The sequence below is a fragment of the Hyperolius riggenbachi genome, chromosome 8, assembly GCF_040937935.1.
Source record: "Hyperolius riggenbachi isolate aHypRig1 chromosome 8, aHypRig1.pri, whole genome shotgun sequence".
NCBI lineage: Eukaryota > Metazoa > Chordata > Amphibia > Anura > Hyperoliidae > Hyperolius > Hyperolius riggenbachi.
In genome coordinates this window covers 281492439-281511297 of record NC_090653.1, presented here as the reverse complement: position 1 = coordinate 281511297, position 18859 = coordinate 281492439, and the positions used below count along the sequence as shown (strand labels likewise).

The window sequence follows — 18859 nt, the reverse complement described above, 5'->3', positions numbered from 1 at the left end:
CTTGTCCCGCCTCTGATCAGGATAGTGGGACCCATGTTCTTCCCGGTAGTAACATATGGCTGTGAAAGTTGGACTATAAATAAGGTCTTGCGTAGAAACATTGATGCTTCTGAATTGTGGGTGTGGAGAAAAATACTGAGAGTTCCCTGGACTGCCAGAAGATCTAACTACTCAATACTTAAACCAAACCTGAAGCATTTTTTATAATGTAAAAAAGATACTTACCTAAGGAGGGGGTAGTCTCTGGGTCCTATAGAGCTTTCCCGTTCCTCTTCTGATCCCCTCAATCCAGCACATCTCATCCACTCAAATCTCCCGCCACGAGAGGCTTTGGAAGTCTTTGGGAGCGTGAGAGCTCGCTCGCGCAGGCACTCTACGGACCTGCCCGTCTTTGGGAGCACTCGGGCTCCCGAACACTTCCGAAGCCTCCTGTAGTGGCAGAGAGCAGTCTCCGACCGGTTAGAGACTGCTAACGGGGGTGACAGCGATGGAACGAGGGGACCAGGAGAAAAACGGGAAGACTCTATCGGACCCAGAGCCTTCCCCCTCTATTAAGTATCTATTTTTTTTTATTACAAAAACGCTTAAGATTTACTCAAAGAGGAGCTGTCAGCCATACTATCTAAAAAAAACACATATATAAGTAGATAAATACTTGCTCTACTTACATAACATGTATTGCACTGTCCATATTTTGATTTTAGTAATTTTTCTATATTAAAAAAACAGAAAATCTGATTGACTCAATCTTGAAGCCAATCCTGACATCATTTCCTCCGTTACTCTGTCTGTGTTTGCATTGGCTGCCCTCCTCCCAGTCTTCAGACACTCCCACCTAGCTCTGCAATACAAAAGTGCATTGTGATTGTGTGACTCTGCAGCTTCTCAGCATGAGAAATATTGGCCAATCAGAGAGGAACAGAGGTGTAGGAGGGGAAAACAGGAGGGAAAGAGGCTTCAGCCAATCAGGCTGCATTAGTTAAAGGGAACCAGAGACGAACAATCTCTAAAAAATGAAAAAAGAGGTTTATACATACCTGGGGCTTCTTCCAGCCCCATAAGCCTGGATCGCTCCCACGCCGCCGTCCTCCGCTGCCTCTCTATCCGCGGTACCGGGTCCTGTCACTTTTTCCGGACGCAACCAGTCTTGTGCATGCACTTTGTACGCATGCGCAGTACGGAGAGAGCGCACTGCGCTTACATCGACTGGGCGAAATGACGGGACCGGGTACCGGCGATATAGGCAGCGGAGGACAGCGGCGTGGGAGCGATCCAGGATGATGGGGCTGGAGGAAGCCCCAGGTATGTATATCATCTTTTTTCTGTGGTCTCTGGTTCTCTTTAAAGAGAACCCGAGGTGTGTTTAAAGAATATTATCTGCATACAGAGGCTGGATCTGCCTATACAGCCCAGCCTCTGTTGCTATCCCAAACCCCACTAAGGTCCCCCTGCACTCTGCAATCCCTCATAAATCACAGCTGTGCTGTGAGGCTGTGTTTACATCTGTAGTGTCAGTCTCAGCTGCTCCCCCGCCTCCTGCATAGCTCCGGTCCCTGCCCCGTCCCTTCCCTCCAATCAGCAGAGGGGAAGGGATGCAGGCGGGGACTGGAGTTCTGCAGGAGGCGGGGAGAGCAGCAGACTGACACTATAGAGATAAACACAGCCAGCTCTGACAAGCTGTTTGTCAGCAGCGTGGCTGTGATTTATGAGGGATTGCAGAGTGCAGGGGGACCTTAGGGGGGTTTGGGATAGCAACAGAGGCTGGGCTGTATAGGCAGATCCAGCCTCTGTATGCAGATAATATTCTTCAAACCCACCTCGGGTTCTCTTTAAGTCTGAGGGGAAAGTAAAGAAGAAAAAAAAAAAAAAAAGAAAACCCAGCATGCCCCGCAACTTCCTTTGTGCAGCAGATGTACCAAATAAGAGCCAGGGAAACTGGGGCATGATCTTTTATGGACAAGAAAAGTAAGAGTGATTTTTAACGTTTGGATTGCCTGGTTAGCATCCTTTTTACTTGTTTACCAGATAAAAATAAATAATTGATTTTTGATTTTATGCCTGACAATTACACTTTAAAATAAATAAGGACAGGGTGTTCATTATAAGAGCTGATACTACTATTAAAACTCAAATACTTTGGTCACATAATGAGAAGATGCTTGGAAAATTTGAGGGCAAAAGAAGAAAAGGTTGGCAGAGGCTAAGCGGGAGAGACAGCGTATGTGAAGCTATGAACATACCTGTGCAACAGCTGAAAGAAGCAGTGATTGACAGACACAACTTGCCTGCAAAAGTACATATGGTCACGGAGAATCGGACTAAACATGAAGAGTGAATTTTTGGGAGAAGCGGTAAAAGTATGTCCGATCATGCTGCGGGTCTAAACATTTGTATTGTACGTCGCTAGCATTGAGCGTGACACCCCCCCCCCCAAAAAAAAAAATAGTGGGTTTGCAGTTGGCAGGTCTGGTCTGGGTCTGGTATAGTTGACTCCCACAGGTCTCTCGTGAGGACCAACCAAAAATGTATAATAGTAATGACACCAATCTTTACGTTCTGCAAAGAAACACCAAGATGATAACAGCACAACGCCTTTTTCCTTCAATCAACGCGACGCATTAGTGGCAGATGAGGATAAAATGCTCCCATCAGCTGCGCGAACAGCGGCCATTACCGCCAATAACTCTTCAGCCGCGGCAGCGACAGCACCATCGTCCCCTCCGAATTACACGCTTTACCTATTCATGCTGCAAATCATCAGCCCACCTCTACCTGCTAATCCCGAATAAGTCTGCCAACACCGCCGACTTGTTTACCACCAGAAGAGATCCAGTTATCTGGAGAGATTAGCGCAGCAGAAAATCCATTTCTCTCCTTTGGTGGAAACTCTGTGTCTTAATTTAATCAATGTGAAGATGCTCCGGGTGAAAGATTAGCGTATGGGAAGAGGGTCTTCGATCAGCGCAGGTGATATTGACATTCTGGAGGCTGCAAGTATTAACTATGAAATGGCTGCAATTTTTAAGACTCTCAGAAACAATCAGCGCTGAGAGACTCAGCGGCCGGGAAATAATAAAACCGACCAGCGATTTTCATTCATTTCATGTGATGAGGGGAGGGAGAGCTATAATAAGAGGACTTTTCCCGAGACACGGGGGCCATCACCCAACGCTTTGTGCTGGAGTTCAATTCATCAGGTGGGGATTAGACTCTGAAACTCTTCCTGCCTGGCCCGACACCTAGGACTACTTATCACAGTGGTTCTCTATAATCCGGAAAGTATTGTGCAAATCATGTTTATGTTACGGCTAGAACCCAAAGTCTAGCCACTCCTGGTTCTGTCCGGCCAATGCGTGAAGAGGCCACCTACTGCAGCCAATGTGGGAACAAACAGTTTTTAAAGAGAATCTGAAGCCTAGTTTAAAACAAAAAAATAGATACCTAAGGAGAGGGAAGGCTCTGGGTCCTATAGAACCTTCCCGTTCTCCTGCTGGTCTCCTCGTTCCCCCGCAGGCTTCTCGGTTTAAATCTCCCGCCGTGAAAGTACTCGGGCTCCCGAAGACTGGCGGCTCTGTACTGCGCAGACATGGCACTCGCGCGTGCACAGTACAGGGCCTCTCACATCTGTCGGCAGGAGGGCAACCTGTCCCTGTGCTGGTACTCTCTCTATCTCTCTGCTGTGTGTGCTCTCTGTTTTTATTGCTGCCTGTGTCGCCAGTATTGACTGCCATAAAGCTATATACTCACCTCATGGATCCCAGCGACGTCCCACCATCCCACGACGTTCCCCAATCCATCTTCCTGGCGGCAGGTATATGCGGCTGCACACTATGGGCGCGAATGAGAGTTCAAGCAATTGTGATACTTTAGGTGGGAATCGTCGGGGATCTTAAAGATCCAATCGGCTGTGACGGTTATTATCCCCACATAACGCAAAGCCTCATTGCGCAATTGTGTGCCTGTACCCACATCGAAAGATCGTGGAAACGATTGCTTGTTGCTCATAAATCTCCTGTTACGGGCCTTAAGAAAAGCTGTAATAAAAACCAGAGAGCACACATGCAACAACACAGCAGGAAGGGAGAGAGTACAGGCACAGAGATGGGCTGCCTTGTATATTTCCTCCCTGGAGACAGAAGTGAGAGGATACAGGGGGCAAGAGGCAGGGGGAGCCTTGGAATGCAGATGCCACTGCTGAACTCGTACCGTTTTCTCCATCACTGCACGAAAGCCTTTCTCTGCGGGACTTTGCCAGATGGCTCTAGTCTGGTGGCCTTCTGCCCCCCACTCCCCCCCCCCCCAAGTCCAAAAAGAGTAAGTGTTCCTTACATTAACTGCATCAGTCGTCCACTTCGTATATTGCCCAGCCAAATCCTAAAATGGCCAACTTCAGGATCTGGCTGTAACACGCAAAAAAACAAACTTGAGATAAAAAGATAGGTGGAGATGTTTGAGGGGGAGAGCAGGCAAAAGAGAAAGGAGGTGAGGAGGAAGAGATAATGTCAAGAGAAAGAGTTCTGATGGGGTGGGGAGAAAGTCACTATACTGAAAGAAAGAGAGAGAGGAGTAAAAAAAAAACAGAGTGGATGGAATATCAGGCTAAGTCGGGAGGATTCCCATCATGACTTAACAATACACAGAAAAGGGTGATGTCTTACTGGCATGTCCTGCAGAACTGCAGTCACAAGCCCTGAATTAAGTCATCAGTGAACAGCAGGAAAAGTCATGAACACTGAACAAAGTCATCAGTGAAGACCAAAGGAAGAAAAGCCATGTGCCTGAACAAAGTCATCAGCGAAGACCAAACCAAGAAAAGCCATGTGCCTGAACAAAGTCATCAGTGAAGACCAAAGGAAGAAAAGCCATGTGCCTGAACAAAGTCATCAGCGAAGACCAAACCAAGAAAAGCCATGTGCCTGAACAAAGTCATCAGTGAAGACCAAACCAAGAAAAGCCATGTGCCTGAACAAAGTCATCAGTGAAAACCAAACCAAAAAAAAAACATGTGCCTGACCAAAGTCATCAGCGAAGACCAAAACAAGAAAAGCCATGTGCCTGAACAAAGTCATCAGCGAAGACCAAAACAAGAAAAGCCTTGTGCCTGACCAAAGTCATCAGCGAAGACCAAACCAAGAAAAGCCATGTGCCTGAACAAAGTCATCAGCGAAGACCAAAACAAGAAAAGCCTTGTGCCTGACCAAAGTCATCAGCGAAGACCAAATCAAGAAAAGCCATGTGCCGGAACAAAGTCATCAGTGAAAACCAAACAAAAAAAAAAAACATGTGCCTGAACAAATTCATCAGCGAAGACCAAACCAAAAAAGTCATGTGCCTGACCAAAGTCATCAGCGAAGACCAAATCAAGAAAGGCCATGTGCCTGAACAAAGTCATCAGCGAAGACCAAATCAAGAAAAGCCATGTGCCTGAACAAAGTCATCAGCGAAGACCAAATCAAGAAAAGCCATGTGCCGGAACAAAGTCATCAGCGAAGACCAAACCAAGAAAAGTCATGTGCCTGACCAAAGTCATCAGCGAAGACCAAACCAAGAAAAGTCATGTGCCGGAACAAAGTCATCAGCGAAGACCAAACCAAGAAAAGTCATGTGCCGGAACAAAGTCATCAACGAAGACCAAACTAAGCGAAGCCATGTGCCTAAACAAAGTCATCAGTGAAGACCAAAGGAAGAAAAGCCATGTACACTGAACAAAGTCGTCAGCGAAGACCAAACCAAGAAAAGCCATGTGCCTAAGCAAAGTCATCAACGAAGACCAAACCAAGAGAAGCCATGTGCCTGAATAAAGTCATCGGCGAAGACCAAACCAGGAAAAGCCATGTGCCTGAACAAAGTCATCAGCGAAGACCAAACCAGGAAAAGCCATGTGCCTAAACAAAGTCATCAACGAAGACCAAACCAAGAGAAGCCATGTGCCTGATCGGCGAAGACCAAACCAGGAAAAGCCATGTGCCTTGTAAGACGTTATCAGCGAAGAACAGAAAAGCCATACTGTATTATCGGTAATAATTTATCAATGAAGATTACGGTACACCACGCATCATAAAAATATTCATCAGTAAAGTCCAGACCAGGAAAAGCCTTGTGCCCTGAAAGAAGCCATCAGTTCTCAGGTCACCCCAAATCTGCATCCACAGAACCTGACAACAGCCCAGACTAGTTCCACCATGGACAAAGAGGACAATCTGAACAATGAAGAAAACTAAAAGAAGGAGTCTCAGAAGCCAACCATATACCAATCACTGCAAAGAGACTATAAACGGGCCTTGTAACTAGACATAAATCTTTTGTGACTGTGTCCTCCATTTATCCACATAGCGTTCTTTGCTCTTGGCTGTGGTGTGTTTTATCTGTGCTCTTGTTAGGATCCGTGGATCTGAGTTTGGAGGGTTTGGACATACAGACAGAGAGATGCAAGTGGGCTAAAAGGGGGAGAGTGAGAGCATGGAAAGAGACACAGCAAGCGGGGAATAAAAGAGAGAGTGAGGAGAAGAGAGCCAGGATGAGATGAAAGGACAGAGAGGGCAGTAAGAGGAAAGAGAAAAGTAGAGACGAAGGGGAAAGAGGGAGAGCATGGAAAGAGTGGGGAATAAAAGAGAGTGAGAAGAGATTAAAGGACAGAGAGGGCAGTAAAAGGAAAAAGAGTAGAGACAAAGTGAGAGAAGAGCGAGGGGGGTGGGGGGGGGGAGCAAAGAGAGAGAATGACAAAGACAGGGACAGGATAACCGCCAGGGATGGGGGTGAATAGATTGAAATAAACAGCACAAACTGTACACAAGATAAAGCATCAGACTTTGAAAACTAATCAGGGAAAACAATGAGTTTTTTGGCTTTGATGAATATATTTTCTTGACATTAAAATGTGTGTTTTTATAGGTAAACAAAGGAGGAAATTGGCAGTTCCCTTCCCATTTATTTTCCTGATAAGGATGAAAAGTCCTTCAGAGATGAGAATTAACATACATTTATCTGCGGCGGCGGCGGCTGTGGAGCGGGGCGGCGGGCTGGCGCAGTGCGGGCGAGCATGGCCGGATTCTGCAGCCTTTTCACGGGGAATAGGGGGACTATTTTTCCTCTCCTTAATTGGATGGAAGTAAATATGTATTCGTGCGTTTCAGAATTATCTCCTCAATAATTAAGATGAATAAATCTCGCAGGTCTGGGAAGGCGTCCGTCTCCTGCAGCTCCTACCTGGATATTAATAGGACGGCCGGTAAATTACCTCCTCGCTGACTCTTTTACGTTAGTAAATAGAAATTAATTGGAGGCTGGAAATGAATTTCGTAGTATTTCAAAGCTCTGTTTCATGAAATATTACAGCCGGCGTCCTGCGAGACTATTAATATATGCGGAGCGTTCATGGATAGGAAATTCTAACTGAAAACAAAGGGGGGTCCCTTGGAACCCACCATCTAATAATCAGCCCCCTAACAGGACCGCTCTAGAAAGATGGTGCCGATATGTATAAAATAATTAAAAAAAAGTTTAAAAAGGAGAGTTAATGTTGGATTACCTCCCTCTGAAGATACAGACCAGGTGTACACGGTGGAAAATGTAAATGTTATTAGCACAAAACCACAAGGACAATGCATTTCGCTGGGATGTCCCGCTTCTTCAGGTCAATGAAGTTAAAGTGCCAACAGCTTGGGTTGCCACCTTGACCCCAGCTGTTGCCACTTTACTGTCATTGACCTGAAGAAAAGGGACAGCTGCGCGAAATGCGTAATCCTTGTGATGTTTATGCGAATTAAATTGAAATTTCGGTGTGGGGTGGATCAGCAATGCAAAACCCGATCAGCAATGCAAAATGGTATGAACAAGAGCGTGAAGCTGATGTGAATTTTATCACTACGTTTTGCAGGGAATCGTTCATTCTGCGAGGCGTGATTTTGAGGTTCTGGCCAGTGGTGGAGGAGGATCCTCAGCAGGTTCATGTATGCAAGGCCCCCGCAGAAGTTTGTCTATAGAAAGGGTAACTCCATCAAAGACCATCTAGTTAGAGCAGACATAGGCAGATCGAAACATAACAGACAGGGAAACAGAAAGGGACGTTCCCTTGTTTTAGTTGCCAGCATTATAAAAGCATCATAAAAGGACCCAATGTGACCCAGCCTAGATCATGGACCCCCATTCCTTTAAGAGACTTTGCCACCTGTGCTTCTAAGGGAGTCATCTATTTGATTAAGAGAACCAGCGTTGGCACAAAGGTGTGGAAAAAAACCATACTACCTGATCCGGGGGGCCAGCTGGATCAGGTAGCGCCGCTTACCGCTGCTGCAGTTCCGCTCTGTGCTCTCATCACAGAGCTCAGAGAAGGGAACAAGGGTAAAAGGGAAAATGTAAAAGACTTCTATTCTCACAGTAATAAAGCTAAAGCCAGTAATAAACCGCAAACTTGGCACAGTTGGTCACTTAGGCGTCAATTCACCAGAGAGGATTTACTAAGAGAAAAAAGGTAGGTAGTTTATCTCATGAGGTATTTTAACACTCTGGAGTCAATTCACCAGTGTGAGAGGACAGAGAGAAAAATGTTCGATAGCAGGGGATAATGGAGAGATATGCATGAGGAAAGTGTGAGAAAGCAGAGAGTTAGGTAATCGGTATTAATGATTTGCATGGGATACTTTTCCTCTCTGTAAGCTTGAAAGTGAAGCATTATGGGTAGGAGGCGGAGTATTACCACTACGTGACCAGAGTATTCCCGCCTTTTACTGCCGGATCATATCATAAATCATATCACGAGTGAGTCTGAACTTCTTCACCACCTCTGTCTCAGTAAAATTATCAAGAACTGTTCTCTCACGAAAAATACGAGGGGCGATTAAACAGACCCTCCTCCTGCACCTTCGTCTCCTCATAATAGAAGCCAGCTCTAAGGCCTAGTGCACACCAGAGCGGTTCGGCTGCGTTTTGCGATCCGCTTGCGGCTGCGGATACGCTTGGGTAATGTATTTCAATGGGCTGGTGCACACCAGAGCGGGAGGCGTTTTGCAGAAACGCATACTCCCGGGCTGCTGCAGATTTTGGATTGCGGAGGTGTTTCTGCCTCAATGTTAAGTATAGGAAAAACGCAAACCACTCTGAAAAACGGCACTTCAGAGCGGTTTGCCAGGCGTTTTTTGTTACAGTAGCTGTTCAGTAACAGCTTTACTGTAACAATACATAAAATCTACTACACAAAAAACGCTTCTAAAAACCGCAAAATGCTAGCTGAAACGCTACAGAAAAAGAAGAAAAAGCGTTTCAAAATCTGCTAGCATTTTGCGGATCTGCTACTGGTTTTTGGTGTGCACCAGGCCTAACAGAGTAAGCTCAAAAGGCTCCATCTTCCACAGCAGCAGCTGCTGTGTGAAAACCACAATATCTCCAGGTTCATTCAGGGGATAAAGAGATGAAAAAATAACGAATGGCCACACCCCCTTTCTTCCCTGGTGAATTGTGATTTGGAGAAAAACTAACTACTAACTATCACTTATTTATCTCATACTTATCTCACATTTATCTCTTGCATTTCTCTCTGTCGATATTTTCCCCTATACTTCTGGAGAATTGCTATTTGGAGATATCACAGGAGGTAAATTACCTCCCAAGAGATAAATAGGTTGGTAACCTCTGGTGAATTGACGCCTTAGTGACTGAGGTTAAAAATTAAGAGAAAGTGGGTGGAGCATAAACCAGCCAATCAAGTTTTAGCCATTCATTTTAAATGGAAAGTTGTAAACTGCAGCCATTCTTACACTGGCAGGGTTCTCAAACTTTGCCCAGATGGTCACTGGGTGACAGGGATTAATATTCAGGAACGTTAGTCAAGTCTACAACAGCCAATCAAAATTCACCTATTGATTTTAATGGGGAATATTTAAATTGCTGCCATTCTTACACTGTTAATGGCAGAGGCATCAAACCTGCTACAGTTGGTCATTGGGTGACTGGGGTTCAAATTCATAAAAGGGGCAGAACCACAAGCAGCCAATCAGATTTGTTTGATTGATTTTAATGGGAAAATGTAAACTGCTTCCATTCTCACATTATTAATGCCATGGACCACAAAGCTCACAAACTTGGTCATTGAGCGACTGTGTGTCAAGGTTAGAAAAACCCAACAACAACTGAATACATAAATGAGCAATGTTGGGTCTTTAGCAACTTATAAATAAAAGTCAAAGATTGGAGACATTTTCCTATGCAGTTTAGTCTGAACTTGGTTTGTTGCACATGGAGGGCGGATCAGGTCATTTGTGCTTGGGGTTCGGCAGGGCGTCAAATCGATTCAGGCCCCAAAGAGGGGAATTAGGTGCCCAATGCGGCACCTGCATAGGAATTAACGGTTGTAGCTGATTGTAGCCCATCGCCTACATTAGCGGCCATTTGGGAACCTGGGTTAGGATGTTCATTTTAGGCACTTCGAAAGGAAGGAACGGTGGGTGGGGGTGGGGGGGTAGTTTAGGGGTTGGCATTAGGTGGGGGCATTAAGTTTAGACAATAGGAGGGGGGGTTGGGTTTAAGCATTAGATGGGGTGGGTTGTTTTAGGCACTAGAAGGGGGGATTAGGTTTAGGCATTAGGTAGGGGGCTTTGTTTTAGGCACTAGAAGGTCATGTGATAAAGACGAGGCACACGGTAATAGCACAAACGATATTGAAGCAGACAATGATTGGGCAGGACGATATTGAAGCAGACAATGATTGGGCAGGACGATATTGAAGCAGACAATGATTGGGCAGGACGATATTGAAGCAGACAATGATTGGGCAGGACGATATTGAAGCAGACAATGATTGGGCAGGGCGATATTGAAGCAGACAATGATTGGGCAGGACGATATTGAAGCAGACAATGATTGGGCAGGACGATATTGAAGCAGACAATGATTGGGCAGGATGATATTGAAGCAGACAATGATTGGGCAGGGCGATATTGAAGCAGACAATGATTGGGCAGGACGATATTGAAGCAGACAATGATTGGGCAGGACGATATTGAAGCAGACAATGATTGGGCAGGAAGCTCCAGTCATCAGATAACGTCCCGATCGTTATTTGTGGATATCCGCTGTGTGAACAGGGGGGAAGTTACAGGTTTCTTCACTCACCTGATAAAGGTGCGGAAGCCGGTGGGTCCCATCTTCATGGTGCCGCGGATCCCGAGGAAGCGGAGGAACAGGGCGGCGATACGCTCCAGCACTCGCAGGTAGCTGAACTGCTTGGCGTATTTTGGAAAGATCTGCTTCAGGCTGAGAGACGAGAGATTGTTCTCTGGTTCGGCAGATTCTCCGGTTCCGGCGTTTGCGTCGAGGGTCACTCCGCCATCGGATGGATGAGGGGATCTGCGGAGGACGGAGCAGGAAGACACAGAACATGGATCAGGCAGGTATACAAGAATCTGGAAGGATTCATCTGTGGCTGAGATTTATTCCAGGGAATACCTGTGGAAAGAAACATGAAAACCACCATCTTCATTTCCTTCCACAAAATACCAGTTCCACCTGGAACAAGCATGCAGGCAACGAGGTCAAACCTCGAACAAGCATGCAACCACTGGAGTCACACCTGGAACAAGCATGCAGCCAGTGGAGTCCTGCCTGGAAAAAGCATGCAGCCAGCGGGGTCACACCTGGAACAAGCATGCAGCCAGCGGAGTCACACCTGGAACAAGCATGCAGCCAGCGGGGGGGGGGGGGGGGTCACACCTGGAACAAGCATGCAGCCAGTGGGGGGTCACACCTGGAACAAGCATGCAGCCAGCGGGGTCACACCTGGAACAAGCATGCAGTCAGCGGGGTCACACCTGGAACGAGCATGCAGCCAGCGGGGTCACACCTGGAACAAGCATGCAGCCAGCGGAGTCACACCTGGAACAAGCATGTAGCCAGCGGAGTCACACGTGGAACAAGCATGCAGCCAGCGGAGTCACACCTGGAACAAGCATGCAGCCAGCGGAGTCACACCTGGAAGAAGCATGCAGCCAGCGGGGTCACACCTGGAACAAGCATGCAACCAGCGGGGGTCACTCCTGGAACAAGCATGCAGCCAGCGGGGTCACACCTGGAAAAAGCATGCAGCCAGCGAGGTCACACCTGGAACAAGCATGCAGCCAGCGGAGTCACACCTGGAACAAGCATGCAGCCAGCGGAGTCACTCCTGGAACAAGCATGCAGCCAGCAGAGTCACACCTGGAACAAGCATGCAGCCAGCAGAGTCACACCTGGAACAAGCATGCAGTCAGCGGGGGTCACACCTGGAACAAGCATGCAGCCAGCGAAGTCACACCTGGAACAAGCATGCAGCCAGCAGAGTCACACCTGGAACAAGCATGCAGCCAGCGGGGTCACACCTTAGTGGCATCAGAATCACAATGGCAGCTCCCACATTTCTATCCTAGGTTTATGAATTGTAAATCAATAGGCGCTACATGTTAGTTTTCTTCTAATCAAAAGACTTCTTTTCATTTGATGATACAGAAAGCTGCTCCACCAATCTCTCTCCATTGAGGGAAACTGTAGATCATACAGTCACACAGTCATCTATTTATTGCTATTCTGTGCTCTGTAACTCCTCTGCAGGGATCAGAGACGCTGCTCCCTTCATACACAGAGAGTGGATGTATATCAGGGCATCGCCTCACATCCAATGTGACATTCATTCCCCCCCCCACCCTGCGCCCTCCCTTCACGCAGGTGATAAGCAGCCCACCGTCTCTAGAAGCGAGGCAGCCGTCATGCCCAGAGGCAAGAGTCCCGGTTCAGGCATGAAGTCATTGTATAGACATAGCAGCTCGTGTCCATCTGACTATTGTGTAAATAACCACAGAGCTGATGAATTCACTCCAAAGAAGGAGCGAGAGAGAGAGAGAGAGAGAGAGAGAGAACGAAGAGTGACAGGGAGAAGCCTATGAGCTCTGATGCAATCCAAAGCTCATACAATGAGATAAATGCAGCGGGAAATGAATGGGAAAAGAATCCCGCAGGGTCGGAGGGGTTACACAAGGCTGCAGCCTGAGGCCCACGCTCAACAACACATACATCAACATAGAGGGCTGCGGCCAGGAGAAAGAGAGAGAGAACGAAGAGTGACAGAGAGAGCTCTATGAGATCGGATGCAATCAAAAGCTCATACAATGAGATAAAGGCAGTGGAAAATGAATGGGAATAGAATCACATTTGACGGCAGGTCAGAAGGGTTACACAAGGCTGCAGCCTGAGGCCCACGTTCTAAAACACATACATCAACACACAGGGCTGCAGCCAGGAGAGAGAGGGAGAACGGAGAGTGACAGAGAGAGGCCTATGAGCTCTGATGCAATCAAAAGCTCATAGACTGGAATAAATGCAGTGGGAAATGAATGGGAATAGAATAACATTTTCTGCTGGGTCAGAGGGGTTACACAAGGCTGCAGCCTGAGGCCAATGCTCTACAACACATACAGTGGTGTGAAAAACTATTTGCCCCGTTCCTGATTTCTTATTCTTTTGCATGTTTGTCACACTTAAATGTTTCTGCTCATCAAAAACCGTTAACTATTAGTTAAAGATAACATAATTGAACACAAAATGCAGTTTTAAATGATGGTTTTTATTATTTAGTGAGAAAAATAACTCAAAACCTACATGGCCCTGTGTGAAAAAGAAATTGCCCCCTGAACCTAATAACTGGTTGGGCCACCCTTAGCAGCAATAACTGCAATCAAGCATTTGCGATAACTTGCAACGAGTCTTTTACAGCACTCTGGAGGAATTTTGGCCCACTCATCTTTGCAGAATTGTTGTAATTCAGCTTTATTTGAGGGTTTTCTAGCATGAACCGCCTTTGTAAGGTCATGCCACAACATCTCAATAGGATTCAGGTCAGGACTTTTTGTTTTTCTTCAGCCATTCAGAGGTGGATTTGCTGGTGTGTTTTGGGTCATTGTCCTGCTGCAGCACCCAAGATCGCTTCAGCTTGAGTTGACGAACAGATGGCCGGACATTCTCCTTCAGGATTTTTTGGTAGACAGTAGAATTCATGGTTCCATCTATCACAGCAAGCCTTCCAGGTCCTGAAGCAGCAAAACAACCCCAGACCATCACACTACCACCACCATATTTTACTGTTGATATGATGTTCTTTTGCTGAAATGCTGTGTTACTTCTACGCCAGATGTAACGGGACACGCACCTTACAAAAAGTTCAACTTTTGTCTCGTCGGTCCACAAGGTATTTTCCCAAAAGTCTTGCCAATCATTGAGATGTTTCTTTAGCAAAATTGAGACGATCCTTAACCACTTTACCCCCGCGCGTACGGATTTCTCCGCCCCTTTTTCCATCCTTTCACCCCCAGGGACGGAGAAATCCGTACTCTGCGCACTCCCGCCGCTGTCCGCGCTCTCGCTCGTAAACACGCCGCCCGCCGCTAGTAAACACGCCGCCGCCCGCTCGCCCGGAGATCAATGAACGGGAAAATCCATTCCCGTTCGTTGATCTCAGCCCCGCAATGATCTGCTGCCGCTCGGCTGAGCAGCCCGATCATTGTGAAAAAATAACAAAGTCCCAGCCTCTTTCTACTTCCTGCAAGAGTCCAGAAGGACGCTTGCAGGTCGTATGAAACAAATTGGTAATGGTGCCATCTTGTGGCCAAATAGTAAAACTACATCCTAACCATTTTTTACACACAAATAAACTTGTTTTACACAAAAAATTAACTCCTTACCTCCCACACTCCCCAATTTTTTTTTTTTGTAATTAAAAAAAAAAAAAAAAATTTACAATTTAAAAAAAATACATAAATAGTTACCTTAGGGACTGAACTTTTTAAATATTTATGTCAAGAGGGTATAACACTGTTACTTTATAAACTATGGGCTTGTAATTAGGGATGGACGCAAAACTGAAAAAAATGCACCTTTATTTCCAACTAAAATATTGGCGGCAAACATTGTGATAGGGACATAATTTAAACGGTTTTATAACCGGGATAAATAGGCATATACATTTAATGGGTTTTAATTACAGTAGCATGCATTATTTAAAAACTATAAAGGCCGAAAACTGAAAAATAATAATTTTTTTCCCACATTTTTTCCTATTTTCCCATTAAAACACATTTAGAATAAAATTATTCTTGGCATAATGTCCCACCTAAAGAAAGCCTAATTGGTGGCGAAAAAAACAAGATATAGTTCATTTCATTGCGATAAGTAATGATAAAATTATAGACGAATGAATGGAAGGAGCGCTGAAAGGTGAAAATTGCTCTGGTGGTCAGGGGGTAAAACCCCTCAGTTGGGAAGTGGTTAATGTTCTTTTTGCTTAAAAGTGGTTTGCGCCTTGGATATCTGCCATGCAGACCGTTTTTGTCCCCGGTCTCTTTCTTATGGTGGATTCATGAACAATGACCTTAATTGAGGCAAGTGAGGCCTGCAATTCTTTAGATGTTGTCCTGGGGCCTTTTGTGGCCTCTCGGATGAGTTTTCTCTGCGCTCTTGGGGTAATTTTGGTCGGCCAGCCACTCCTGGGAAGGTTCATCACTGTTCCATGTTTTTGCCATTTGTGGATAATGGCTCTCACTGTGGTTCGCTGGAGTCCCAAAGCTTTAGAAATGGCTTTATAACCTTTATCAGACTGATAGATCTCAATTACAGTACTTTGTTCTCATTTGTTCCTGAATTTCTTTGGATCTTGGCATGATGTCTAGCTTTTGAGGTGCTTTTGGTCTACTGCTCTGTGTCAGATAGCTCCTATTTCAGTGATTTCTTGATTGAAACAGGTGTGGCAGTAATCAGGCCTGGGGGTGACTACAGAAATTGAACTCAGGTGTGATAAACCACAGTTAAGTTATTTTTTAACAAGGGGGGGCAATCACTTTTCACACAGGGCCATGTAGATTTGGAGTTTTTTTTTCTCACTAAATAATAAAAACTATCATTTAAAACTGCATTTTGTGTTCAATTATGTTATCTTTGACTAATAGTTAACGGTTTTTGATGAGCAGAAACATTTAAGTGTGACAAACATGCAAAAGAATAAGAAATAAGGAAGGGGGCAAATAGTTTTTCACACCACTGTACTTTAATGAACTGGCCTCCTCAGCACCAGGACAACTCACCCTATGTGATACAACAGTGAGGTTTCTGCTTCAGGTAGATGTTCTCTATCTGTTATCACCGGGAGAGAGTGGCCTGCAAACACCTTCGCCCTTCCAGCGCTGGGACACCCACCCCGAAGCTCATTGACACGGGCTTGTTGACAGGGATCGGCCGCTCTACACAGAGCTGAACGAGCTCCGCTCTTTCCGCCTGGCCTGAGCAGCGGTTCCTTGTTACTGCGCAGACGTGAGCTGTCCTGCGCTCGATCACATACAGGAGCGCGGCCACAAACTTCTGAGGGTCCCAGTGCTGGATTGGCAGTCAGAAGGCGGACGCGGGAAGCCTCCGGAGGAGTGACTTCTCTCTACCCAGGTGTGTGACATTTTATTCTTTGGATCTCACAAGTTTTCTTTAATCTAGCATGAGTACAAGGCTTTAGAAGAAGAAATTAGCCCTGATCTTATAATGTCGACGGCTTACCTTCATATGACCGTTTTCCTACCCTACCCTTCCATATTCGCCCATCTTTCTTTTTCCTTGGCAATGCTTGGCTGCCGATAAAGCTTGTTTTGAATTTGAGAGGAAAGGAGGAGTGACATAAAGAACTCCCAGAAACTCACCGTCTACCAATCACTGCAGAGGGAGTACACAATGGCTTCATATCTGGAGAGGCTACACCACCACAAAGACAGACAGACCCTGAGCCTGTACCGTCTGAGCGCCCACAGCCTGAAGATAGAGACAGGGCGGCACAGACAGACATGGAAGCCCCGGGAGGAGAGACTGTGCAGACAATGTGACCAGGGGGTCTTGGAGGATGAGGCCCACTTCCTGCTACACTGCAGCAAATACGCACTTGTGAGGACCACCCACTTCCTGAAACTCTCCGCCTACATCCCGGATTTCACCTCCACAGATGAGGAGAGGAAACTCTACATCCTACTGGGGGAGGAGGAAACAACCGTGCGAATAGCTGCCCGATATGTTACTGCCTGCCGCCATCTGAGAGAAACATGATACCCCACAGACTGTGTACCCCTTATAATATTTGCGACCCCTATAGACTACTGTATATACCCCTTATACTGTCACCTATACCCTCCCCCATTCCTATAATCCCACAACCACTCTCTCCCATACGAACATTAAAGGAAACCAGAGATGAACGCTTTGGCACAAAATAAACATATCCCCCGATAGATTTTACAAAATAAATACTATACCTGGTATTTTTTTTTTATTACTAAAACTCCATGCAAAACACAGTTCATCAGAGAAGCATATTCTTTAGTGGGCTTTGTGCAAAATAAAATCACCATTTCTAAAAACCTCTTATGACTAGCAAAAAGAGATTTAAAAAAAAAAGTTTTTCAATATACCCTTACATCAGCAGCTCCTCCCATCTCATCACAGCTTTCTGTGATGCTGTAAAAAATACAGAACAGGAAAGCAGAGCCAGAAGGGGGCAGGCTCAGGCTTGAAAAGACATCAGAGAAGAGAGACTCAGCTATAATGATTCCTGAGCAAAGCCAGACTGAATGCTCAGTTGGGGATTTTATCGGGGCTGATAAGAAGCAGGCTGAGCAGTGAAGGATGAAACAGCGAGCAGGGTAGGTGTTTTCTCTAAATGTTCCCACTGATATATATGGTAAAATACATGAGGGCGCTTCGTCTCTGGTTCACTTTAAGGTTTTGCTTTGGCAATGCTAAATGTATTTGGTTCTGCCAATAAAGCTTTTTTTTTGGGAGAGGAAGGAAGAGAGGGTGAGGCATGCTTGTTTCAGCAAAGGAACAGCAGGAATCAGGCCAAATGATTACTGGCATTACTGATCATATCTACACCCTGCAGAGACGTATCCAACACCCACTTCCACAGTAAAAAGAAAGGGAAATATTGCCTACTTTCTGGACTTATAAAGGCCTTTCATTAGGTGTGGCACCCGGGACTATTGCTGAGACGTCTAGAGAATGGAACAGAAGAAAAAACACATGAGCCCCGACTAAGCCTTTCTCCTCCGTTTTCTCACAGAAGTTCTTGTCACGGGTTATCAATCAAATTTCTTTTCAGCCTTCAGCAAGAAAAAAGTGCATATATCAAATAAAGACTTTCATTTAACTTAGGGTCCACACACACACATCCAATTCTGATTGGACAATTCTACCACTTCTACCAAATAGTATGAGAAATCACCTACACAATACATTCATAGTACTCAAAATCTGTTGGTACCTCATACTACATGGAAGCGGTAAATTTGGCCAATCATCATCGGTTGTGTGTATAAACCCATAAGATGCCCATACATATAGCAAATTTGGCGGCAACCAAAAGACAGATCTCTCTCTGATCGGAGATCTGTGGCCTCATGCTGCCCCTGATGAGTCACAGGAAGTGACGAAACCAGTAGGGCGGGACGTGCAGGTGTGGACCGCATGGGATACAGCGTGGAGCGGCGGCTCTGGAACACGGCGGGTATACAGCGCACCAGAAGCCAGCCACACGGCCCACGATCGGGGTAGAACTCGCTAAAACTCTGCTGTTTTTAAAGAGTAACTGTCAGGCTGCAAAAGCTAATTTAAACCTCTATTCTCCTGTGTTAAACAGTTTAGAAGGAAGCCAAAAAGGCAATACTAAAGTTAAAAATCTCTCTTACTTTGATGTTTGCTGAACAGCAAGGCTTGTTATTCCCAAGCTCCTAAGGAGGCCGGCAGGCCGCATAACAGATACTGCAAAGCATGCTGGGGCTGCTTCTTCTCCCCAGTGCACTTCCTTGGGTCCTCCCCT

The 18859-nt window shown here is 45.9% G+C and overlaps 1 protein-coding gene across 4 annotated transcripts in view; it reads right to left on the bottom strand.

The window, feature by feature from the left end:
- TTLL11 (tubulin tyrosine ligase like 11) overlaps window positions 1-18859 on the bottom strand; it is a 120888-nt gene that overhangs the window by 26664 nt on the left and 75365 nt on the right. For 3 of the 4 annotated variants that reach the window (XM_068249018.1, XM_068249021.1, XM_068249022.1), the window contains exon 7: window positions 11107-11340. The exons of the other annotated variant lie outside the window; for it this stretch is intronic. In XM_068249018.1, the coding sequence (XP_068105119.1) occupies window positions 11107-11340 (234 nt within the window). The remainder of the gene's footprint in view (window positions 1-11106; window positions 11341-18859) is intronic. 4 annotated transcript variants of the gene reach the window in all.